Raw genomic sequence first — 26920 nt, 5'->3', positions numbered from 1 at the left:
TATATCTTATATTGTATTTCACATGGTATCATATTAGCTTATCTCTCATCTTATACCTTTATCTGATATCTTCCTCTTATATCTATCTCTTATATAACTTATACTGTGCATCTTGTATATATCATATTAAATCCTATGAGATCCTATGTGTTGTTATCATGATCATCCTATTATTATTATTATTATTATTATTATTATTATTATTATTATTATTATTATTATTATTATTATTATTATTATTATTATTTCTTTCTAGGTGTCCCAACGAGCAGCCCACTCCCATCCAGGGCTGATCCTAGGAATCTGGGAGGGAGGCGGCGGTTTGAGAGGTCTGGATCCTTCGCCTCCCGATCTCCCCTTCCCACCTTACACCAGCGCCGGTCCCGCCACGGGAAGCCAAGCGGGGAAGGAGCCCCCAAAGAGATGCGTGGCATCCTCCACGCCCCCCCTGCCCCCACCCTACCTCGCAGGACCCCCGCGTAGGCGGCAAGGAGCGTCTTCATGGCTTCAGTGCCCATCCATGCCACGGCGGGCAGCGGAGGAGGAAAGCCAGGCCGAGGGGGAAGCGCGGCGCTCCGATCTCTGCCGCCCGGCTCGGCTTGGCCAGCACAGCACAGCGCCCGCCGTGCCACCCTTTAGAGCAGCTGCCCGGGGCGGAGCTGGGCGGGCAGGAGGAGCCGGGGCTGTTGCGTGCCGCCCGGGCATTGTGAGGCTGCGCCCCCCCATCGCCCTCCGCCCATCCGGCAGGGAGGGGGCGCCCGGGCCAGAAATGCCCCAGGGGAGGGGAGCCCAGAAGGGGGGGTGACCCAGTACGAGGGACAGACAGAAAGAGGGGATACACAGGGGAGGGGTCACTTAAAAGAGGGGGAGACTCCGGACCAGATGCAGCAGACATGTCAAACACAAGGCCCGGGGGCCGGATCCGGCCCGCGAAGTGGTTTCATATGGCCCGCGAAGCCATCCTGGAAACAGTGACGGAACGGCCCCCTCTGCCTTGGCCCCAGCCCAGAGACCCTCCTTCCGCCAGAGACCCTCAGATCTGTCCTACTCCTGCCCAGGCCCCCATAGGCACCCTTGATGCGAACGACGGAGAGCTGGCCACGCCCACCCAGTAGGCCATACGCACTCTAGCCATGCCCACCCGGCCCCCTGAGGGCAACCGCAATGCTGATGTAGCCCTCAATGAAATTGAGTTTGACACCCCTGAGATACAGGGAGAATGAGGGGGATACATGATTCATATCAGGAACCCAGGGGCTTCCAAACAGCAAGAGAAACACCGGCCCGGCAGACTTTTGACAGTTGACAGCTGTCAAATGGCTACCGGAAGCAACAGCGCATGCGCGCCGCCCCGCCGGCCGCCATTCCCGTTGACAGCTGTCAAACGGGCTGCCGGGACCAAACACGCACGTGCCAGATTTGACAGTTCCCGGAACTGTCAAATCGGCAGTTCACAATCTGGTCCTCCGAGCCAAGCGCTCAGCTGAGAGGAATTCCCTGACAGCCGACGAGCTGTCAGAATGCCGCATGACGATTGGCTGTCGTCTGAGCGGCGGGAAAAATACTGTTATCTGATTGGTTGTAACGTTTGACAGTTCTCTATAAAAGCCGGGATTGTTTTGACAGTCAGCTGCCCGGAGCTGAACCGAATAAACTTGTGAACCCTTGCCTACGATCTCGCTCTTGTCTTTGTGAAGACATTTCACCTGGTGACGAGGATGGGATCCCGGTACTACAGAGCTGCCTGCTGAGCTAACTCACACCGCGAAGGAGTTCCGATCCCTCTCGCTGACAAGTCACTGCTGAAGCCACTTTGAGGGCAAAGGAACCCTTCTGCAGCTTTAACAGTACTGTGGACCCAGACCATGGCAAATTTGGGTCACGTCAGAGAATTCGACGTCCGCCATCCCGAGGGATGGGAGTCGCACTGGGGGCAAGTTGAAGGCTACCTCGTTGTCAACAAGATAATGGAGGACTGCCACAAAGCTGCAGCCCTTCTGTGTCTCAGCGGGCCCGCCGTCTACGACATCGCTGTAGGGCTCTGCAGTCCAGACCCCGTCGCGACCGTCCCATACGCTGTGTTGACCGACCGCCTCAGCAAGCACTTCATGCCCCGTCGGTCTGAGCTGTATTGGCACCTCCACTTCGCCCGCCGCCGCCAGCAACCGGGCGAAACGTCCACAGCCTTCATTGCTGGGGTACGTCACGCCGCCCGCAGGTGCCAATTTCCCGACCTGGAAGACCACATCAGAGACCAGGTTATCGCCGGTCTCTCTAACGAGCGGCTCCAGCGGAAATTGGTAGCCAGGCCCACGATGGACCTCGCTGAACTCACATTAGAGATCATGGCCTACGAAGACAGCCACCATGAGGGCTCCCCTGTGTTCAGAGGCAGCCCGGCCGGGTCAGTCCACCACGCCTGGGAACCGGACAACGAGCAACCGGAGGCCTACACCGGCATCGACGACATCATGTCCCGCTTCAACAAAATGAGCGCCGACCATGGAAGGAACCGCAGGCCATTCAAACCGGCCGGTCCAGGCCAAAGACCCACCTCCACCGGCCCCAAGCCGAAGTGTGCCAGCTGCGGCGGGGCTCATGCCAGAGCTACATGCCGTTTCAGAAACGCAAAATGCCACGGATGTGGAAAGACCGGGCACATTCGCTCCGCGTGCCGCAGCCTGAACCGGGAAACCCTCCACGAGCTTGAGGAAATTCCGGCAGGTAGGACCAAAATCCCTCCCCCTGCCAGGGAAACCTCCCAGCCCTCAGTATTGTCTATCAGGGCCAAACAAAAAATCTCGTCCATCCACCATTTACAACCCAAAATTAAGATCTGGGTTAAGATTCAAGGGGTGCCCTGCGAAATGGAGGTTGACTCCGGGTCCTCCGTCTCAATAATGTCCTGGGACACTCTCAAAAAAATTGGTTTTAAAAGCAGACGCCGTATTTCCCTTCAGCCCTCCAAAATACTCCTCGCAGACTTCCAGGGGGCCGCCATCCAATTAAAGGGACAAGCACAACTAAAAGTGGAATACAAAAAATTCCTAGGGCACTTAACAGTCCAGATCACAGAGGCACCCAGAACTAGCCTCATCGGTTTAGACTGGTTCGAGGCTCTGGGCATCCACCTGGAGGGCACCAACCGCATACAATCCCAAACCCTAGAAAAGGTTTGCCAAGCGTTCGCTGATGTCTTCGACGGGACGCTTGGCAAATATACCGGCACCCCTATCGACCTCAAACTTAAACCTGAAGTGGGTCCCATCCGCATTAAGGCAAGAAGGGTCCCCTTCACGCTGAAACAAAAAATCATGGCCGAATTAGATCGTTTAGTCGCCCTCGGGGTCCTAGAACCAACAGATGGGGGAACCTGGGAAACACCCATCGTGACACCAGTCAAACCAAATGGGGACGTGAGAATATGCGCAGACTATAAGGCAACTCTAAACCGCGCATTAAATCCCCATGCATACCCAGTCCCCGCAGTTAGGGACGTGCTCTCTGAAATAGGTTCTGGCTCAATATTCGCCAAACTCGACCTGGCGCATGCTTTCCTTCAGCTACCTGTCACCCAAGAAACAGCTGAGGCCCAAACCATTGTCACACACCGCGGCGCCTTTAAGGTAAACCGCCTTCAATTTGGTATCTCAGTGGCTCCTGGTATCTTCCAGGAAGTCATGGAAAAAACCTTAAAGGGAATCCCAGGGGTCTGCCCCTATTTCGATGACGTGCTCATCGCAGGGGAATCAGAAAACAACCTAGCAACCAGGCTGCAAGAGGTACTATCCAGATTTCGGAAAGCGGGGTTAAAACTCAAACGGGAAAAATGTTCTATAGGCGTCCCATCCGCAGATTTTTTTGGGCTACAAAATTGACTCGCAAGGAATCCACCCCACCGACTCAAAAATCCTTGCGATCAAAGCCGCCCCTACTCCCAAAAATAAAACAGAGCTCCAGGCTTTCCTCGGGCTTTTGAATTTTTATCATGCCTTCCTACCTGGAAAGGCAACAATCGCAGAGCCTCTCCACAGGCTGCTCGATAAAGGAGCAGCCTGGCAGTGGACAACAGTCCATGACAACAGTTTCAAATCGCTCAAACAAATGCTATCCAGCAACACCACCATCTCCCACTACAAAGAAGACAAACCTCTCTGCATAGCCTACGACGCATCCCCATACGGGATCGGAGCAGTTTTAAGCCATTTAGACAGTGACGGCACTCAAGCCCCGGTGGCCTATTATTCTAGGACCCTTTCCAAAACGGAAAGAAATTATGCCCAGATAGATAAGGAAGCCCTGGCAATAGTGGCGGGAATAAAAAAATTTCACGACTACCTTTACGGCCGCCCATTCTTGATTTACACAGACCACAAACCCCTGTTAGGATTGTTCACCTGGGACCGCCAAACCCCTCAAATCTTGTCCCCCAGGATGCTGCGCTGGACAACGTTCCTCGCAGCATACTCATATCAACTGATATATAAACCGGGACACCAAATGTGTCACGCTGATGGCCTCAGCAGGCTTCCCTTACCCCACATGGAACCAGACCCAGCCCCGGCAAGCAACATCTTGGCCATTCCCGGAACTCCTGGAATGCCCACTGACTGCGAACGATATCGCTGCTGCAACATCTCAAGACCAGACACTTAGCAGAGTGTTAGCGTGGGTACATACTGGCTGGCAATCCTCCTGTCCAGGCACAGAATTCCAGCCATACTTTTCCAGGCAAAATGAATTAACCTCTCACCTGGGATGCATACTCTGGGGGTGTAAGGTAATCGTGCCACCCAAACACAGACCCAAGGTCCTGCACACGTTACATGAGGGCCACCCTGGCATCGTAAAAACAAAAGCCTTGGCCCGCAGCTACGTTTGGTGGCCTGGAATCGACCAAGACATAGAAAAACACATCGCTGGCTGCTATTTGTGCCAGCAGTCCCGCCCGCTCCAACCCAGGGCTCCAATTCACAAATGGGAACTCACAAAAAACCCCTAGTCCCGCATCCACATAGATTATGCTGGACCATTCCAAGGGCAGGAAGGTTCTCCCGGTTCACAGCACGACAAGCGCCGCAACCATCCAAGCCCTCAGGGGAATCTTCGCGACACACGGTCTCCCCGACGTTATAATATCAGACAATGGCCCTCAATTTACTTCTCATGACTTTCAGATCTTCATGAGGAGCAATTGTATTAGGCACTCAACGTCGGCTCCCTTCCACCCATCGTCCAACGGCCTTGCGGAGGTTATGGTGAGGGCCACCAAAGACGCCCTCAAAAGAATCATCACGGGGAACTGGCACCGTCGCCTGGCACAATTTCTCTTGGCCCACCACGCTACACCCTGCTCCTCTACCGGCAAAAGCCCTGCCGAACTGCGTTGGGGCCGCCGCCTGGTGACAAGGCTCGACAGACTCCACCCAGACAGACCTGCAGCCGAAATGACCCCCAACGCCCAGCCAAAAACATTCTCCAAGGGTCAAAATGTCTGGTCTCGGGATTATGGGGGAAGGGATAAGTGAGTCCAGGGGGTTATCCTGGACCAAACAGGACCATTGTCATACACAGTGGACACGGGGACGGGGCTAGCACAACGCAGACACGCAGATCAGCTCCGACCCAGGTCACCCCCCCAACCCCACTCTGCAACCGACCCCGGAGGAGCCTGCGCCATCCGACACCCCCGGACCCATCGAACTTTCCCCCCCCCCAGGACCTACAACCGCCAGCCGAAATCCCTCCAGAAATAATTCCACCGGCAACGCAACCCGAAGAAAGCACCCCCTGCCTCCGACGGTCCAGCCGAGTCAGAAGACCCCCCGCATACCTTGCGGACTTTGAATGGGAGGGAAACTCGCCGACAGACAAGAACCCCGTTAATAGTACTTGTTTTAAAAGTTCAACTGTTGTTACAAATAACATACCAGTTCAGGGGGGGGGAAAGGGGGTGATTCATATCAGGAACCCAGGGGCTTCCAAACAGCAAGAGAAACACCGGCCCGGCAGACTTTTGACAGTTGACAGCTGTCAAATGGCTGCCGGAAGCAACAGCGCATGCGCGCCGCCCCGCCGGCCGCCATTCCCGTTGACAGCTGTCAAACGGGCTGCCGGGACCAAACACGCACGTGCCAGATTTGACAGTTCCCGGAACTGTCAAATCGGCAGTTCACAATCTGGTCCTCCGAACCGAGCCAAGCGCTCAGCTGAGAGGAATTCCCCGACAGCCGACGAGCTGTCAGAATGCCGCATGACGATTGGCTGTCGTCCGAGCGGCGGGAAAAATACTGTTATCTGATTGGTTGTAACGTTTGACAGTTCTCTATAAAAGCCGGGATTGTTTTGACAGTCAGCTGCCCGGAGCTGAACCGAATAAACTTGTGAACCCTTGCCTACGGTCTCGCTCTTGTCTTTGTGAAGACATTTCAATACACAGGGGAGGGGTCACTTAAAAGAGGGGGAGACTCTGGACCAGGGAGAATGAGGGGGATACACAGGGAAGGGGTCACCCAGGAAGAGGGGGATCCCCAGAAGAGGGTCATCCAGACCAAGGCTGCATTCGGATGGCTTTGTTCCCACAGACTGGTAAAACCGGGTAAGCAGGATGAATCCACCTGGCGCAGGTGATCCAGGAGGGCAAACGTCGCTCTTTTATGACTGGTGGACCAACTCCCAGAATTCCTGAGCTAGCCATGCTGAGGAGAAAGGGAGAGTTTCCAAGCTGAGCCACGCTGGCTCAGGAATTCTGGGAGTTGAAATCTGTGACTCCTAAAAGAGCCAAGGTTGCCTACCTCTGCCTTATACCATTTCTATACCATTTGATGTACATCATTTGGTGATAAAAATGGAAAAAACGTTCTAATTCAAAAAAGATATTGAGACTATGGGGGGGGGGAAGTGCAAAGAGCAGCAACTAAGATGATGAAAGGCCTGGAGGCTAAAACTTATGAAGAACGGTTGCAAGAATTGGTTATGTCTAATTTAATAAAAAGGACTATGTTTTATATTCTATGTTCTATAACTGAGGAAATTCCTGAGAATAATTAATCAGTGAAGCTCCAGATTTTCTGCAAACGTGGGACCTTTGACATTTTGTTCTTCAATCTGCTTTACAAAAGCTACACAGGAGAGACCTTGTTTGTTCTGGGGTCCCTGGTGCTGTCTGAGCTTGGTTGTCTTCTGGCAGACGTTTCATGATCCAACTAGGTAACATCATCGGTGATAATATGTAGTGGGGCTGGAGGAGGAGGAGTGATAGAGAAGATCTGTGGGGTCCCTGGTGCTCTCTGAGCTTGGGTGTCTTCTGGCAGACATTTCTTGAGCCAGCTAGGTCACATCATCAGTGCACTGTTGAGTGTTGGGACATGAAACATCTACCAGAAAACAACCAAGCTCAAGAGAGCACCAAGGACCCCACAGTTCAACCTGGAGCCACAATTATTCTCTTCTCTTGAGATCTTGTTCTCCAAAAGAGGCACCCGAGAATCTGTTCAATTCCGGGGGTGGGCAAAGCAGAGAGCTGGCAGAATGACAACGCTCCAGAAAGTATCACCTCTAACCAGGAATCCAAACCTAGATTTGCTCCCCTACCTACCCCAAATTCATTCGTCTTGCGTTTGCGATGTGATTTTTGTGGCTTCCTCTTGACGGCCTGCGTTATGCCAGTTTGCTCTATTTTTACACATGGCTCCATATGTGGCTTTGGCAATGGGTGCCAAAATATTCATTGTGTTCCTAGAGAGGCACCACATTAATTCTACATTGTTGGGAATCTTTTTGCCCCCTTTTTGGACAGTAAATTCTGATTTTTTTTTGTTTTTTCCTTTAGACTTTTAATCCATTTTTATTACTTTGTAAATAACTCAAGGCACTTGGTATACATAATACTTCTTCCTCCTTTTTCCCCACAACAACATCCCTGCGAAGTGGACTGGGCTGGGAGAGAGGAACAAGCCCAAAGTCACCTAGTTGGCTTTCCTGCCTAAGGCGGGACTAGAACTCATAATCTCTTGGCGATTGGTCCAAAGTCAACCCAGTTGGTTTTCCTGCTTGGCAGCTGGCATGTACTTAGGACGGTTGCAGCGTCCCGGGGTCACGAGATCCCTTTTTGCGACCCTCGGACAAGCAAAGTCAATGGTGGAAGCCAGTTTCACTGAATGACCGTCTTAATAATTTAACAGCTGCCGTGATTCACTTAACAGCAGTGGCAAGGAAGGTCGGTTGCCAAGTGTCCGAATTTTGATCATGTGACCACAGGGGATGCTGCATCTATTGTCATGTGTGGAAAATGGTCATCAATCGCTTGGGTGCCGTGGTAACTTTGGACATTCAGTAAATGAACGGTTGTAAGTCCAGGACATTAATTTTTCTAATCTTCTGGAATGTTCTTCTGCAAGGTAAAGAAGGAAATAACCTGGCAAAGGTTTCGTGTGGGTTGTGGGGTTTTTTTTAGTTAGGACAAAGTGGTGTCTGGGTGGGTAAATGCCCCGCCTCTCCTTGCACAATTCTCTCTATAGCCCTCTGCAAAGTGCAAAGCATGGCCATTCACCCACCACCGCTGGACGTCTTCGGATTGGGACACCAGGCAACCTGGAACGTTCCCTCGGGACAGAAGGACACGCCGGATGGAAAAAAAATCGGCTTCAACATTTCTGCCGTCTCCATAACAAGGCAGGCTCTAAAACCAGCAATCCAATATTTCAAATATTTGAGGATTCTGACCGTGGGAAGAAGCATTGGAAAAACGGGAGAGCTGGCTCTGCAGAACACTCCGACCCAGGAGTGGCTCCTTAAAGGTGCTTTGGGCATAGGAGTCTGGTCTAGTGGTTAAGGTGCTCGTCTATCAATTGGGAGACTGTGAGTTCTAGTCCCGCCTTAGGCATGGAAGCCTGCTGGGTGACTTTGGGCCAGTCACCAGGAGAAGGTGAGTTCTAGTCCTGCCTTAGGAGATATGAAAGCCAATTGGGAGACTTTGAGCTAGTCCCTCTGTCTCCCAGCCTATCCCACCTCACAGGGTTGTTGTTCTGGGGTTGGCAGGGAAGAAGGAATATTATGTATGTTTGCCCCTTTGTATTACTTATAAACTAATAAAGCCAGGTTAAAAAGAATCTAATAAATCCATGAAGAGGGGTGCAGCGTGCTTTCCAATGCGCCGTTGGCATCTTTGCGAAGAGGAGAAGGCGTACCAGAAGGAAGATGGGTCCCTTCCAAAAGTTCTCGTGAACTTTTCTGCTGCTTTTGGGTGAGGTGGTTGAGACACAACAGAGAAGCAAGAATTTATGACCCAGCCCTACACACCTAACCAGTCCAGTGTGCCAAAAAAGGGGCCGGGTTTCCTCCAGATTTCCACATTAATTACTGTAATTGCACCCAGCACCCTGTTCCTGCTGGACGGGCAGAAGCCACAGACTTTACCCCTTTCTCCCGCGACCAGCACCACAACACTGGGTCAACGTCTTCAGTCCGAAGACACTGGAACGGGTTCGGCTGCTAGGATGAAGATTGAATTCGCTTCTCGCCACATCCCGTGGGAGAGACGGCTTCAGACGGCTGCCGTGCTTCAATGGGTCTTCTGTGCTTTGTGCATGGGTAAAAAAAGAGATGGTTACTCCTAATTAAGGGGACCTTTTTAAGGATATGGAGGTTACCAAGGGGGGGGCAGGAGGAAAGGGGGGGCTGTCTTAAGGCAGAGGACCCCAACCTTTTGGGCACCAGGGACTGGTTACGTGGAGAGAGGTTTTTCCGCGGACCGGAGGGTGTGTGGTTTTGTGTGCTGCCAGCATCCCGCGGATGGGGCTTGGCTTGTTTGTGCGGACCGGTTGCTGGCATGCCACAGCCATATACCGGTCCACAGACCAGGAGTTGGGGGTTGCCAGAAAAATCTCCACCGGTGGCTGCATTGCGCATCAAAACCGAGGGGTAGATTTTGCCGAAATAAGACTCTTGAGATGGACAGGGATCTGTTTTGCAAGCTCCCTCAGGCAGGGATCTGGTTTTCTTTCCTGTTGGCCTCAACTTACAATTCATTTAGTGACCGATATCGCAACGGCACTGGAAAAAGTGTCTTATGACAGTATTTTTCAGGCTGAAAACCGTCGCAGCAGTCCCTCAGTCAGGTGATCAAAATTGCAAACACTTGGCAACCGATTCATATTTATGACGATCGCAGTGTCCCCGGGGGGGGGGGCGTCAGGTGATCCCCTTTTGTGACCTTCTGACAAAGTCAACGGGGAAACCCAGATCCACTTAACAACCGTGTGTCTAACTTAACTGCATTGTTTCATTTGTGGCAAGAAAGGGGTAAAACAGGGCAAAATTCACTTCACAGCTCTCTCGCTTCATTTTGAGTTCAATAAGGGTCGTAAGTCGAGGACTACCTTTATAACATATCCTGGATGAAGCGAATGAAGGAGAGACGCAATCTGGAACGAAGGAGAAATTTCCTGACAGTGAGAACAGTGAATCAGCAGAGTGACTTTTCTCCAGAAATTGTGGGGGGTCCTTCCGTGGAAGTTTTTAAGGAGAGATTGGACAGTGTTTAACTGGAATGGTATAAGATCTCCTGCTTGAGTAGGGGGTTGGACTAGAAGACCTCCAAGGTCCCTTCCAACTCTCTGTTATTCTGTATTCTAAATTGCATCATGGGAGGCAGGGGGGTAAATCTGCATTTCTACTCACCACCAGCACTTATTTGATTTACCAAGAGAAATTCCGTGCAAAAAAGGTTTTCAGGGGGTAGGACAGAGGTAGGCAACCTTGGCCCCTTCATGACTTGCGGATCTCAACTCCCAGAATTCCTGAGCCAGCATGGGGGAACTATGGCCCCTTCATGACTTGTGGACTTCAACTCCCAGAATTCCTCAGCCAGCATGGGGGAACTATGGCCCCTTCATGACTTGTGGACTTCAACTCCCAGAATTCCTGAGCCAGCATGGGGAAAACTATGGCCCCTTCATGACTTGTGGACTTCAACTCCCAGAATTCCTGAGCCAGCATGGGGGAACTATGGCCCCTTCATGACTTGTGGACGTCAACTTACCATGCTGCTTTTATTTTGAAATAGAGCACTGAAATGTTTTTCCATCGAAAAAATGAACAGGGGTCAGTTTGGAAGCGTAGATCAAGGGGGCACTTCTTGTCCCCAAATATTTGGCATCTGTTGCCAAGGGTGCATCTCTATCCTCAAAGGTCATAACTGTCCCAAAGGTGATTTTTCAAGAGGCAACTACAAGACTTTCTTGTTTTTCCTTTGAAGATGTTTCACTTCTCATCCGAGAAGCTTCCTCAGGTTCTGACTGGATGTTGGGGAATGGAAGGATTTATACCCCTTGCAGTAAACACTGGTCATTTGCCTGCTTTTAGCAAGTTGTTGAGGCCACTTGAAGGTTTATCTGTGTCCTCAGGGTCACCTGAGTGGTGGAAATGGGGGTGGAGCCTTCTTGGAACTGCTGAAAGGACTGTGTTGTAGACTGGAGATACAATCCCACCCCTGGTTCTCCTGCTCGAGCAGGGGGATGGACTAGAAGACCTCCAAGGTCCCTTCCAGCTCTATTCTATTCTATCCAGAAGGTGTGCACACTGATCTGTTCTTCAGGTTGTATTTATTTGGTGCCTGGTTGTGTGTTGCTTTTAGTTGCTAATTAGGGTGTTTGTGGCCAGCTATTAAGTTGTTAATTGCCACGCCCTTGGCTCCTAAGTACCTGGTAGGCAGTAATAAATCAGCATGCCTATTGGCTGACAAAGGTCCCGTTTCTCAGGCTTCAATATTTTCTCTGGCTGTTTTTCCCCCTGCTTGGCCGACAATCTTAATAGATGTGAAATTGAATGCATGTCCTTTTTCACCGCAGTGTGAGATTTCCAATGAGTCTGGGTCTCTTCATTTAACCCACGGGTAGGCAACCTTGGCTCTTTTATGACTTGGGGATTTCAACACCCAGATTTCCCGAGCAACTACATTCAAAGTTTCACCCACCTCCAAATAATCTTTGTAGTTCACTAACATTTGATCTAGGTTTGGGAGAGACCAACACAGGATTGCATAACTGTCCAATATCTTAAAAAAACCACCTTTCCACACTTCAGTTACAGACTAGGTGAATCTTGGCTTAATAGCAGTAACTGCAAAACGGACATCAGAGTCTTAGTGGACCATCCCTTAAATATGAGCCAGCCATGTGTTGCAGCTGCCAAAAAGGCCAACACCTTCCTACAGTACATTAACACAGGGATAGAATCAAAATTACGTGAAGTGTTAATACCATTTTTAATGCCTTGGTAAGGCCACTCTTGGAATATGGCATCCAGTTTTGGTCACCACGATGTAAAAAAGATGTTGAGACTCTAGAAAGAGTGCAGAGAAGAGCAACAAAGATGATCGGGGGACTGCAGGCTAAAACATATAGGGAGCGGTTGCTGGAATTGGGGATGTCCAGTTTAATGAAGAGAAGGGTGAGGGGAGACAGGATAGCCGATGTTCCAATATCTCAGGGGCTGCCCCAAGGAAGAGGGAGTCAAGCTGTTCTCCAAAGCACCAGAAGGCAGGACAAGAAGCAACGGATGGAAATTGCACAAAGAGAGAAGCAACCTCGAACTAAGGAGAAATTTCCTGATAGTGAGAACAATTAACCAGTGGAACAAGCTTCCCTCCAGAAGTTGCAGGACATCCATCACTGGAGGCTTTTAAGAAGAGACTGGACAGTTACTTGTCTGACATGGAGTAGGGTTTCCTGCTGGAGCAGGGGGCTGGACTAGAAGACCTTCAAGGTCCCTTCCAGCTCTGTTATTCTGTTATTCCCGATTAGGGAACCAAACGTGTTAATGTGAAAGACCCCTAACAGTTCTCCCTTCTTTTCCTCCAGGTCCGTGCTCCGTTGCTGTCTTCATCCTCCTCCTCTTCACGCGCTTCTGGCTGATCAGCGCCCTCTATGCTGCCTGGTGGGCGTTCGACTGGGACACCCCAAGAAAAGGGGGGCGGCGCGCCCACTGGATGCGGAACAGCGTTGTCTGGCGATACATGAAAGACTATTTCCCGATCACGGTACGTGTCCCCCTAGAGGGAAGGAGTATAATGGTACGGGAGAAAGACCTTGGGAGACGGGGACGAAGAGATGCTGCGTAGGGGACAAGCAGAGAAGAGGCAGCACAGCCTCCAGCTGCATAATGGGCTGGAGAAAGAGGCTGTCAAGGAGATGACGGGAGATTGATACAAGGAGTCCTTGACTTACAACCGTTCATTTAGTGACCGCTTGAGGTTACAACGGTCCTGAAAAAAGTGAGCAGTTTTCACAGTGCTCATTGCCCTGTGGCTACTAAACAGCTGGGATCTGCTTGATGCGCCTGATGATCAATGAAATGCAGTGAGCAGAAGGAGCCTGGAAGTTCAGGAGGGGGAAAAAACTAGGTTATTTATAAAATAAATAATGTGCTCAGATCAATGAGTGTGGCAGGGGGGGAAAAGGCAGCTGTGCTTTGAGAAACAAGGCGAAGGGTCATCTTAGCCTCATAGAATGAAAGAGTCAGAAGGGACCTTAGAGGCCATACAATCCAACCCAGTATAACCCATCCTTTCAACCTCTTTCTTACAAAGCAGAGCTGAGACAGCATAAAAGAGCCAGTTTGGTCTAGACTCTAGTGGTTAAGGCATCAGGCTAGAAAGCAGGAGATCAGGAGTTCTAGTCCCGCCTTGGGCATGAAAGCTGGCTGGGTACTTTGGGCCAATCACCAAGAGATGCTGAGTTCTAGTCCTGCTTAGGCATTGTTGAAAGAAAAATCTTCATCAGGGTCCAGTCCAGGCCAGGAAAAAATAAAATGGAGGCTGACAGAAGGTTCTTGTTTATTGAATGTGGCTCTGGAGCAGCTGACCACATGTTGCTGGGAGTGGTGGGTTTTTATACCTTCTTGGGCTTTTGTGTTTGGACTCGTTCTTGTTCCTGTGGCATGAACTTTGACCGGAGGTCCAGTGTGCCCTTTTGATATCCTGACGGTGGCGGGTTAATCTTATTATGTCCTAAAGGTCATATCTTGCTTCCCTGGGGTTGTGGCTGACAGCTATGTCCTGTGTTGGATTTTGGGGTGAGGGGTTGCTGGTTCTAGGAGTGTTTTTCTAATCCCATCAGCTCCAAGCTTCCTGGCTCAAGTCTTTCTGAAAGGATTATCAAACCAGCATTTCTACAGAGCTGGTTTCTGCTTGGGGCAGAGAGACTTGTGAGGGAGTTGTTTCTGCCTAAGATTTTCTCCATTATTCCTTTGGGGAAATAAAATATTCTGCCTTTTTAATAGTCCCCAAAATATTTCTTTCTCTGGGGAGAAAGCTGCCTGGGTGACTTTGGTCCTCTCTCTCTCTCTTTCTCTCTCTTTCTCTCTCTGTCTCTTTCTCTCTCTCTCTCTTTGTCTCTCTCCTTTCTCTTTCTCTCCCTCTTTCTTTCTCGCTTTCTGTCTCTCTTTCTCTCTTTTTCTTTCTCTCCCTCTCTTTCTCCCTCTCTCTCTCTTTCTCTCTCTCCCTCTTTCTTTCTCTCTCTCTCTCTCTCAGCCCAACGTATCTTACAGGGTTGTTGTTGTGGGGAAAATAGAAGGAGCAAAGTGGGCTGGATATGTGGATTTTTTTTGCCCAAAATAATGGAATTGGATTGGATCGGATTGAACTGAATCCTTTATTCGGCCAAGTGTGATTAGACACACAAGGAATTTGTCTCTGGTGAGGAAACACATGCAAAGCAACAGAATCCTTATCATCATCATCATCCCACTAATAAAAGGAAGAGGGGAAGTAATTAAGGCTGGGTATAAATAAAATAAATAAATAAGAAATGGAACAAGTATCTTAAATGTCTTTGGTCTTCCAGCTAGTGAAGACGGCAGATTTGGATCCATCCAAGAACTACATCTTCGGCCTTCACCCTCACGGCATCATGGCGATTGGCGTCTTTAATTTCTGCACCGAAGCCACCGGTTTTTCCAAGCAGTTCCCAGGCCTGAAGCCTCACCCGATGACGTTGAATACTTTATTCCGCGTCCCCGTTTTCCGGGATTACTTGATGAGTATAGGTAAGCCGACTTTAAAGGGGTTTCTGATTCATTGGGAAACTTTTGGAAGAGCAAAATCAATCAATCAATCAGAATAATAATAATAATAGAGCTGGAAGGGACCTTTGAGGTCTTCTAGTCCAGCCCCCTGCTCAAGCAGGAGACTCTGTATCATTTCAGACAAATGGCTGTCCAGTCTTTTGTTAAAAACCTCCAGTGATGGAGCACCCACAATTTCTGGAGGCAGGTTGTTCCACTGGTTGATTGTTCTCACTGTTAGGAAGTTTCTCCTTCGTTCCAGGTTGCTTCTCTCCTTGACTAGTTTCCATCCATTGCTTTTTGTCCTGCCTTTAGGCGCTTTGGAGAATAGCTGGACCCCCTCCTCTTCTTTGTGGCAGCCCCTCAGATACTCCATCTCTGCTATAATGTCTCCCTTATTTCTTCTTTTCTTTAGACTAGCCAAACCTAAATTCTGCGACCGTTCTCCATATGCTTTAGCCTCTAGGCCTTCAATCGTCTTAGTTGCTCTTCTCCTCTTCTTTGTGGCAGCCCCTCAGATACTCCATCTCTGCTATTATGTCTCTCTTATTTCTTCTTTTCCTTAAACTAGCCAAAACTAAATTCTGCAACCGTTCTTCATGTTGTGTATGGTTTTGGGGGACAACATAGCAACAGTGCTACTTATACCACCAGGTGGCGCTGTACCGGGACTAATGCGGATTGGGCTATTTCTCGGTGGGAATACCAGGTTCAAATGGATTGGCCAGGTGGATACCTGGCCAGGTATATATAAGGACTCAGGTAACCCCAAATCCTCAGTATAGTTCTACCATCAATAAAGAGCTGCTATGCTGTACTCATTGGTCTGGCGTCATTCCATGCGGTCTAAAACCCACTACACAATACTTCATACGCTTTAACCTCCAGGCATTCAATCGTCTTAGTTGCTCTTCTCTGCACTTTTTCCAAAGTCTCAACATCTTGAGACTGAAAGAGTAGGGTCTCCCGCTTGAGCAGGGGGCTGGACTAGAAGACCTCCAAGGTCCCTTCCAGCTCTGTTATTCTCTGTTAAGGCTATTTAGTGTGTGTGTGTGTGTGTGTGTGTTGTACAGGGCTTTAATGTTCTTCTTTTTCCTGCTTTGCTTCACCCAGGTTTAATTCCTTCGGACAGGGAATCTGTTTCCTATGTCTTGAGGAAGAAGGAAGGTGGGAATGTTGTAATCATAGCCGTGGGAGGGGCCCAAGAAGCCCTAGATGCCCGTCCTGGAGCTTACACCCTCTTGTTAGAGAACCGCAAGGGCTTCGTTCGGCTGGCCATAGAGAATGGGTGAGTAGGAGAAGCTTCTGGGGGGTCCTGAACTTCTTGTACAATGTACATCACATGCAGTGGTGGGATTCAGCCGGTTTGCACCACTTCGGCAGAACCGATAGCTAATATTTTGTTGCCCAGGCCCAGAATGGACTTCCGGAAGCGGCTGTTGTGACTCAGGGCCAGCCTGTGGGTCCGGCAGCCGGCTCAGATGTCTCGGATGACTCAGATGAGGGGGAGGAGGAGTGTGTGGAAGACGAACCGGCTGATGATGGTTTGGAGGCTTCGCAGAGCCCCCAGCCGGGGCCCTCTTCTCAGCTGCGTGAGCCCGATAGTGCGGAGGATGATGACCCACAGCTGGCCCTGTTCAAGGACGCCCGACGCAGGAGGCAGTCGAGCAGGAACAAACAGAGAAAGGCTGTGGGACTCCTCGGGAGGAGGCACAGGGAGGCCACGCCCTGATCTCTAAATAAAAGGAGTGTTTGGGGAAGGGCTGGTTGCTGAAAGCAACCCTTCCGTTTGAAGATTCAAGTTCCAGTGTTTTTGTTTCTTGTTCTGTTGTTTGAGTAATAAATCTTGGCAGACGCTTTTCAGCCTCAGACGCTCTCCAGTCTCTACTGTTTGAACAGGGGTTTGCCTTATTGCAAGGCCAGTAGCAGGCTGGTTTAGAACAGTTTGCTTTCAGCCTCCCACCCCTTATTACTACGATGGAGCAGCTTCGTGCCGAGAATGCTCAGCTCACCCAGCAACTCACTTTGCTGGCAGCTCAGGTGGCTCAACTGCAAGCTCAGGTACATGCTGCACCCCCACCCAGGAGGAAATGTCAGATAGCTATGCCGGATAAATTTGCTGGCAATCCAGAACTGTTTCCTGCCTTCCTGGGACAATGCCAGCTTTTTATCAGCGTGAGAGCAGCTGATTTCCCCACTGACCGGGATAAGGTGGGATTCGTGTTAAGCCTTCTGTCGGGGGATGCAGCTCGTTGGGGCACGCCTCTGCTGGCACAACCTAGCCCTTTGTTGGATAACTTTGTGGGGTTTTGTGACCATATGCGCCTCATGTACGAGGACCCAATTAAGGCGCAGACTGCCACCCGACGCCTGAAAGCTCTGAGGCAGGGTCAGCGCCCCCTACAGGCCTATATCAGCGATTTCCGGCTGCTTAGCCAGGATTCCGCCTGGAATGAGGCTGCGCTCGTGGATGCCTTCCAGGATGGATTGTCGGAGGAGATGTTGGATGAGCTGGCCCGCGTGGACATTCCCTCAGACCTGAATGGGCTGATCCATCTTTGTCTGCGGATCGATGCCCGGCTGCAGCAGCGAAAGAGTCGCCGTGCCACCCCACAGACCCCTGCCGCCCCTGTTGAGCGTGAGCCCCCAGTCCAGAGGGAGGAGCCAATGGAGCTGGGTGCCGCCAGGTCCCGTCTATCGGTGACGGAAATGGACAGACGACGATCGGGGGGGTTGTGTTTTTACTGTGGGGACCCTGGACATTTGGCTGCTTCTTGCCCAAAGAAGCGTCAGCGGGCATCAGTGACCAAGCCTGCCCCGAGAAAGTCCCCTACTTTGCTGTCGGGAAACGGCCCGAGCCCGATCTAGACGGTGTGATAGATCGGGCGACCCACAACGACCACACCGAGCGACGCCGTTCCGATGGTGCCTGTGAACCTCCACGGCATTTGATTTTGGAGGCACGTCTGATCCTTCCTGGCAAGCCAGAGGGGATTCCGGTCCATGCCTTAATTGACTCTGGGGCTACCACAAACTTTATGGACTCGGCCTTTGTGGCCAAATGGGCTGTTCCCCAGTGTCCGGTGGATCCGCCCATGCTAGTGGAGACTATCGATGGTCGAGTGCTCCTGTCCGGGCCTATTACGGCCGCCACGCAACCAGTGTGTATGGCCATCAGCTCCCATGTGGAGGCCATCCAGTTCTACATCACTTCGGATCTGCACTTCCCCGTGGTCTTGGGACTGGCGTGGCTCCGGGCGCATGATCCACAGATCTATTGGTCTCAGAACTTGGTCACCTTCCCAAGTTTGCAGTGCGTGGACCACACCCGCCATATCTGTGCCGGCCAGGTGGAGGGTTCCCCAGGGGTTTCCTTGCCTCCCGAACTGTCCGACTTTGCTGATGTGTTCAGCGAGTCAGAGGCGGATCAATTACCCCCGCACAGGCCCTATGACTGCTCCATTGATCTAGTCCCTGATGCGCCTCTCCCAGTGGGGCGTTTGTACTCCATGTCGGAGCCCGAGTTGGCTGCATTGCGGGACTTCCTGACAAAGAATTTGGCTCGTGGTTTCATCCGGCCCTCGTCCTCGCCAGTGTCTGCGCCCGTGCTCTTCGTCAAAAAGAAGTCGGGCGAGTTACGGCTTTGCTGTGACTACCGGAAACTCAACGCCATCACGGTGCGTAACCGTTACCCGCTGCCCCTCATCCCCGAGCTCTTGGACCGACTCCGGGAGGCTAAGATCTTCACGAAACTGGACCTGCGTGGAGCTTACAACCTCGTCAGGGTTCGGCCGGGTGATGAGTGGAAGACGGCGTTTGGTACTCGCTATGGACATTTCGAGTACACGGTGATGCCGTTTGGCCTGACCAACGCCCCCGCTGTGTTTCAGCATTTTATGAACGACATCTTTCGGGATCTGTTGGACCAGTTTGTCGTGATCTATCTGGACGACATCCTGATTTACTCCCCGTCGCGTGAAGTGCATCATCAGCATCTCCGTCAGGTCCTGCAGCGCCTCCGGGAACATCGGCTGTTTGCCAAGTTGGAGAAGTGCCAGTTCTACCAGGTGACCATCGATTTCCTGGGTCACCGCATTTCTCCTGAGGGCATCGCCATGGAGCCGAGTAAAGTTGAGTCGTTGCAGAGTTGGCAACCCCCGCGTCGCGTGAAGGATGTTCAGCGACTTCTTGGATTTGCCAACTACTATCGAACATTCATCCCTGGCTTTGCTGCCTTGACAGCCCCCCTCACCCGGCTCCTGCAGAAGAAGACTCGGTTCCAGTGGAACGCCCCCGAACAACAGGCGTTCCAGGCTTTGAAGGACGCTTTCATGAAGGAGCCCATCTTGAAGCATCCCGACCTGCAACGGCCGTTTGTCGTGGAGGCGGACGCCTCCGACATTGCCATTGGGGCCGTGTTACTCCAGGCAACGACGCCCAGCGGTACCCTTTTCCCTTGCGCGTATCACTCTCGGAAATTGAACCCCTCGGAGCGCAACTATACCATCTGGGAGAAGGAGCTGTTGGCCATCAAGGCGGCGTTCGAGGCTTGGAGGCATCATCTGGAGGGGGCGCGGCATCAAATCGAGGTCCGGACGGACCACAAGAATCTGGAAAGCCTGCAGACCGCTCAGAATTTGAACCAACGCCAGATCCGGTGGTCCCTTTTCTTTGCGAGGTTTGACTTCCGGGTGCGGTACATACGAAGCGGGCACAATCAGAGAGCGGATGCTCTGTCCAGGAAGCCCGAATACACCCGAGTGGAAGACAAGCTTCTGCCCAGGACAGTGATCCCCGTCGAGTCTTTTGCTGCGGTGCGGGAGCCGGTTGATATACGGGCTCGGATCTGGGAGGCGCAGCAGCAGGAGGCGTGGGTGGCTCAGCGGAAGGAAGAGGTGGGGCCAGATTCGCCTTGGTCGGTCACGGATGGACTTCTGTATTATCGTGACCGGCTCTATGTTCCGGGAGGGCCACTCAGGGGACTCGTCCTCAGCCAGTGTCATGATAACCCGGCTGCGGGGCATTTTGGCCTGTTCAAGACTCTGAACCTGGTCTCCCGTACCTTCTGGTGGCCCCGAGTCCGACACGACGTCCAGTCTTATGTCACCTCCTGCATCCCATGCAGGCAGGCCAAGTCAGCGACAGGGGCCCCGCCTGGTTTACTGCAGCCTTTGCCAACACCCAAGAGACCCTGGGGGGCTGTGTCTATGGACTTTCTGATGGATCTACCCCCATCCTCCGGCTTCACGACAGTGTTTGTGGTGGTGGACATGCTGACCAAGATGGCGCACTTCATCCCCTGTCGCGGCTTACCGTCAGCTCGCGCCACTAGTCGCATGTTCATCCAACAGGTGTTCCGGCTGCACGGCCTTCCCGATAGAGTCGTTTCCGATAGGGGGGCCCAGTTTACAGCCCGCTTCTGGCAGGAGTTGATGCGTGCGTTGGACATTAAGGTTTGCCTCTCGTCCGCGCATCATCCTCAAACTGACGGGGGTACCGAGAAGGTCATCGGTATCTTAGAGCAGTATCTGCGCTGCTACGTTAACCTGCAGCAGGACAATTGGGTGGACTATTTGGCCATAGCCGAGTTTGCTTTTAACAACTCGCAGCACACCTCCACGCAGATGACACCATTCTTGGCCAATGTGGGTTATCACCCCCGGTTTTTCCCCCTTTCTCCCGTGGACTCACCGGAGCCGGCAGTGAACGACTTCATGGCGGAGTTACAGGCGATCCATCGGTTGGTGCGACGGCAGCTGGAGAAGGCCAAGGCCGACTACAAGAGGTTCGCCGATCGGTCGAGAAGGGATACGCCTCCACTAGCGGTGGGGGATCGGGTCTGGCTGTCCACCAGGAACCTACCATCCACACGGCCGGCGAGGAAGCTGGACCACCGTTACCTTGGACCGTTCCCAGTCGAGGCTGTCATCAATCCGGTCGCCTATCGTTTAACTCTGCCACGTTCCCTGCGCGTGCACCCCGTCTTCCATCGGTCCTTGTTGGTCCCCAAACAACCGGCTTGTCCACTTCGCCAAGCGGAACCTCCCCCATCAGGACCTCGTGATGGAGGCAGCACCCCTGAGTACGAGGTCACCAGCATCAGGGATTCCCGTTGGCTGAAAGGTCGCTTCCAGTACCTGATCGAGTGGAAAGGGTACGGGCCGGAGGACTTCACATGGGAAGACGCGACCGCCGTTCATGCCCCTGCGTTGGTGACTGCTTTTCACGAACAATTCCCATCTCGACCGCATCCGGATCGGCAGCCCCGGGGGAAGGGCCCTGCGGTGCGGGATAGTGTTGTGACTCAGGGCCAGCCTGTGGGTCCGGCAGCCGGCTCAGATGTCTCGGATGACTCAGATGAGGGGGAGGAGGAGTGTGTGGAAGACGAACCGGCTGATGATGGTTTGGAGGCTTCGCAGAGCCCCCAGCCGGGGCCCTCTTCTCAGCTGCCTGAGCCCGATAGTGCGGAGGATGATGACCCACAGCTGGCCCTGTTCAAGGACGCCCGACGCAGGAGGCAGTCGAGCAGGAACAAACAGAGAAAGGCTGTGGGACTCCTCGGGAGGAGGCACAGGGAGGCCACGCCCTGATCTCTAAATAAAAGGAGTGTTTGGGGAAGGGCTGGTTGCTGAAAGCAACCCTTCCGTTTGAAGATTCAAGTTCCAGTGTTTTTGTTTCTTGTTCTGTTGTTTGAGTAATAAATCTTGGCAGACGCTTTTCAGCCTCAGACGCTCTCCAGTCTCTACTGTTTGAACAGGGGTTTGCCTTATTGCAAGGCCGGTAGCAGGCTGGTTCAGAACAGCGGCATCCACAGAGAGAACCAACCGGTGGTTCACAGATTTGAATCCCACCACTAGATAGATAGATAGATAGATAGATAGATAGATAGATAGATGATAGATAGATAGATAGATAGATAGATAGATAGATAGATAGATAGATAGATAGATGATAGATAGATAGATAGATAGATAGATAGATAGATAGATAGATAGATAGACAGACAGATAGATAGATAGATAGATAGATATGGTAGATAAGATAGGTAGATAGATAGATAAATGTGATAGACAGACACACAGATAGATAGACAGACAGACGATAGACAGATAGAGTGGTGGAATTCAGCCGGTTCGCACCACTTCGGCAGAACCAGTAGCTAATTCTTTGTTGCCCAGGCCCAGAATGGATGTCTGGAAGCGGCATCCATGCAGAGAACCGGTTGGTCACAGATTTGAATCCCACCAAAGATCACACGAAGTATTAGCCTGTTTCCCTTAAACATGCAAAAGTTGAGAAAGAGGGCTGGGATCCATTATTTGCAGCCACCCAGCCTTCCTCAGTTATCTCAACCGGTTTGGTTTCGTCTCTCCTTCTGCTTCCTCTCCGTTCCCAGCACCCCGCTTGTCCCTGTCTTCTCTTTTGGAGAGAACGAGCTGTATGATCAGGTCGAAAACCCCAAAGGATCCTGGCTGAGGTGGACACAAGAACGTTTGCAGAAGATCATGGGAATCTCGCTGCCTCTCTTCCATGCCAGAGGGATCTTCCAGTACACCTTTGGGTTGATTCCATACCGGAAGCCGATCTTCACTGTGGGTAAGTCCGTGTTTCTCCCATGGCATCCAGAAATGAGAGGCAAGTAAAACGAGGAGGGATCTGCTGGATGCGTTCTTCCTTCTTTGAGGATTGTTCGAGGTTTCCTCTTATTAGCCTTCCCAGGTAGGCGAGAGAGGAAGCACAACCGGATCTGCTAAGGCGACATTACACGAAGTCCTCGACTTATAAACATTAAAGGTTAAATTGGAATATCGATGAGAAATTAAAAATTGAGTAAAAATTAATAACAGGATAGGGATTGTTTATGATGATTGAATGTAATTAAGATAAGCTAAAAATGTTGATAAATGTACTAATGATGTTTTTAATTGAGTTGATATAATTAGAAATGTGCTAACTCGAATACGAGACAGTAAATGTTAAGGGGAAAAAGAGAGGAAATATCTGATGTTGTAACCTGAGATTTGCACTAAGATTTTGCTATTGAACTATTTATTAGCCCAGTCACCACGTTGCTTTTTAAATATTCAAACGTAAAATTGGAAAATTAGTAAAATATTTAAAGAAAAAGAAAAAAAAGAAGAAAAGAAAGTCCTCAATTTATGACAGTTGTGCCCGACTTTTCTGTGGCTGGGACATTTGTGAAATGAGCGATGTCCCATTTTATAACATTTCTTATCACGCTCTTTAAGTGGATCGCTGCAATTGCTAAGTTAAATCAAACGGTTGTTAAGTGGATCTGGCTTCCCTCTTGACTTTGCGTGTCACAAGGTCGCAAAAGGGGATTACATGTGACCCCAGGACGCTGCAACCGTCGTAGGTACACGCCAGTTGCCAATCCTCTGAAGTTTGACCACTTGACCCTGGGGAGGCTGCAACGGTCGTAAGTGTGAAAAGTGGTCATAAGTCACTTTTTTCAGTGCCGTTGTAACTTTGAACAGTCACTAAACGAACTGTTGTAAGTCAAGGACTATCTGTAGTGCATTTTAAACAATGTCTGTACATTGCCTATAGTTGCTTTTGGTGAAATGGGTGGAACACAAGTTTAAATAAAATAAAATAACAAAATGAAGTAATAAAATAAAATAAAAAGGTTGTCAAATAAAATAAAGAATAGAGTAGAATAGAATAGAATAATAAAATAAAGAATAGAATAGAAATAATAGAACAGAACAGAACAGGTCAAAACAGAACAGAACAGAATAAATTAAATTAAATTACATTAAATTAAATCCTTTTTGGTCCCTCCAGTGGGAAAACCCATTCAAGTGGGGAAGAAGCACAATCCCAGCCAAGACGAAGTTGATGAGCTGCATAAGAGATACTTGGAGGAGCTTTGCAAGCTCTTTGAGGATCATAAATTGAAGTACAACGTGCCGGAAGACAAGCATCTCTCTTTCATATGAGGCACCAAAACCCACAAACTTTGGCACCGGCAACAATGATCTGAAAACATCGAAGCCGCAAGAGACAAGCGAATCTTCCATGGAAACCCAGATATATATTCCTTTTGGGCCAACGGACAAATCGCTGGGAAAAAATAAAACCTCACGCAGATTTGCTTTTATTTAGGATAACAGTCGTGAGACTTTTGTGGGCATAACAGTGAAAAGATTTCACACGGCCCACAATGGAAGAAAGGATGGTGGAGTCAATGGAACCGGCAGAGATGGCAAAAATTGGCAGCTTTGGTTTTATTCAGTGTGATCAATGTGGCCCCTTTAGACCTGTGGACTTCAACTCCCAGAATTCCTGAGCCAGCCAAGGAAATTCTGGCTCAGGCATTCTGGGAGTTGAAGTCCACCGTTGGTAAAGGGGCTACATATATGAGCCACCCGTGGATTAGAGAAAAGATTCATTTTAATGCCGATTGGAATCCCCTTTGGGACTTTCTGTGTGAAGCAGGGGAAAAAATGAAATTACGAAATATGCATTCGATGATTAGATAGGATAGAAAACAAAAATGAAAGCTATGTTGTCAATTTAGATTAAGAGGTTCCTGGAAGCTGATATTTACGTCTTGTGGGGAAAAAGTTGGAATTTTTTTTGGTATATTTCTGCTTAATTCTGCACTTTTGGCTTTGTAACCTGTTTCACTCTTTGCTTCCCCCCCTCCTTTTCTATCTTAATTATTGGTTCCTGTTAATTTTTATCTCGCTCGTTTAAAACAGGGGTGTTCAAACTTGGCCCTTTTATGACTTGTGGACTTCAACTCCCAGAATTCCTCAGCTAGCATGCCTGGCTGAGGAATTCTGGGAGTTGAAGTCATAAAAGGGCCAAGTTTGAAGACCCCTGGTTTAAAAGTTCTAATCAAGCTGTTTAAGAAAAAGAATCTGCAAGTGACAAATCAAACAGGAAAAAATTCTTCCTATCCCAGTGGCTGTCAGACTGTTTCGTTCTTCACCCCTGTTCTGTATCGGTCTTTTTTTTGTTATAGGGATGGGGATTAAAAATAGGTTTTTGAGTTCGCAAGAGCATTTATAGCCTGAACTGGACAAGAATTGGAAGAAAAGGAAGAATGTATATCTTATATTGTATTTCACATTATATCATATTAGCTTATCTCTTATCTTATACCTTTATCTGATATCTTCCTCTTATATCTATCTCTCATATAACTTATACTGTGTATCTTGTATATATCATATTAAATCCTATGAGATCCTATATGTGTTATCATGATCATCCGTTGTTTTTATTATTATTATTATTTCTTTCGAGGCGTCCCACCGAGCAGCCCAATCCCATCCAGGTCTGATCCTAGGAATCTGGGGCGGAGGGGGCGGTTTCAGAGGTCCGGATCCTTCGCCTCCTGATCTCCCCTTCCCACCTTACACCGGCGCCGGTCCCGCCACGGGAATCCACGTGGGGAAGGAGCCCCCAAAGAGATGCGTGGCATCCTCTGGGCCCCCCAGTCCCCCGCCCTACCTTGCAGGACCCCCGTGTAGGCGGCGAGGAGCGTCTTCATGACTTCAGCACCCATCCATGCCGCAGCGGGCAGCGGAGGAGGAAAGGCAGGCCGAGGGGGAAGCGCGGCGCTCCGATCTCCACCGCCCCGCTCGGCTCGGCCAGCCCAGCCCAGCGCCCGCCGTACCACCCTTTAGAGCAGCTGCCCGGGGCGGAGCTGGGCGGGCGGGAGGAACCGGGGCCGTTGCGCGCCGCCCGGGCATTGTGAGGCTGTGCCCCCCCTCCGCCCTCCGCCCGTCCGGCGAGGAGGGGCCGCGGAGGGAGGGGAGGGGGCTCCCAGGCCAGGAATGCCCCGGTGGGGGGAGCCGAGAAGGGGGGGACCCAGGACCAGGGACAGGCAGAAAGAGGGGGATACACATGGGAGGGGGTCACTTAAAAGAGGGGGGGACCTAGGACCAGACAAAGACAGAATGAGGGTGTTGTGTCCAGATCGACGACATTAACAGGGAGACGGATTCAGGTTACATTGCTTTATTGACTGCATGTGGAGACCTGGGACTGGCAAGTCCTGGGTAGCTTCCGGTGTCCAGGAATTCCCGCCAGTAGGAGTGACCAATCCCAGGCTGATTAACTATGTACATAACTGTTCTGTACCAGCCTGCTACCGGCCCTGCAGAAAAAGCAGGGACAACCCCTTTTACAAGAAGGCAAGAGGCTGGAATTACGCCTGCCAAATTTATTGCTACAAAAACAAATAGAACAAGACACAAAACAAGAAACAGGAGCTTTTCAAGTGGTTGCCTTCAGCAAACCAGCCCTCCCACGCATTCCCCCTTAAATACAGTTCAGGGCGTGGCTTCTCTCTGCCTCCTTCCGAGGAGCCCCATTGCCTTCCTCTGTTTACTCCTGATTGACTGCCTCCTGCATCGGGCGTCCTTGAACAGGGCCAGCTGTGGGTCATCTTCATCCACGCTGTCAGGCTCACACAGCTGGGTCTGCGTCGTGACCAGATGAGAGGGGCCTGGCTGGGGGCTCTCATCAAGCTGTCCAATCCCCTCAGCAAGCTCTTCAACACCCCCCTCCTCCTCTGAGTCGTCCAACCCAACTGCCGAACCCACAGGCTGACCCTGAATCACAACAATAACACCCCTTCCCCCCCCAATTGTGGAATTATTTTCTTACATAATCCCTTAGGTATGCCGGAGGTCTATGTTCCCTGACAGGGTATCTCCCGGGTGGACTGTCCGGCCTATTGCTCCTCTCCAGGATTGGCCTATTGGTCTGTTGTGGGACCCCCCCTTGCCGGGGACCCTCTGGCTGCGGTGCTCCTGTGAGAACCCTCGGCACTGACTGTGGTAACCTCAGTAGGTTCTGCCCCACTCGAGGGTGACCT

The 26920-nt window shown here is 50.8% G+C and overlaps 1 protein-coding gene across 1 annotated transcript; it reads left to right on the top strand.

Moving 5' to 3' along the window:
* Positions 1 to 9497: 9497 nt before the first annotated feature.
* Positions 9498 to 24237, top strand: LOC308668165 (2-acylglycerol O-acyltransferase 2-A-like; the record flags this gene model as incomplete). Its single annotated transcript, XM_081327865.1, has 6 exons — positions 9498 to 9591; positions 12861 to 13039; positions 14844 to 15045; positions 16177 to 16351; positions 22460 to 22659; positions 23872 to 24237. The coding sequence occupies 6 exons, from the start codon at positions 9498 to 9500 to the stop codon at positions 24024 to 24026; spliced, it is 1005 nt and encodes a 334-aa protein (XP_081183991.1). The 3' UTR covers positions 24027 to 24237.
* Between the last annotated feature and the right edge of the window lie 2683 nt (positions 24238 to 26920).

This window comes from Vipera berus (genome assembly GCF_964194415.1).
Source record: "Vipera berus genome assembly, chromosome: 4".
NCBI classification, from domain to species: Eukaryota; Metazoa; Chordata; class Lepidosauria; order Squamata; family Viperidae; genus Vipera; species Vipera berus.
The sequence above is the reverse complement of the archived record's forward strand: the minus strand, read 5'-3'. Positions and strand labels throughout refer to the sequence as shown.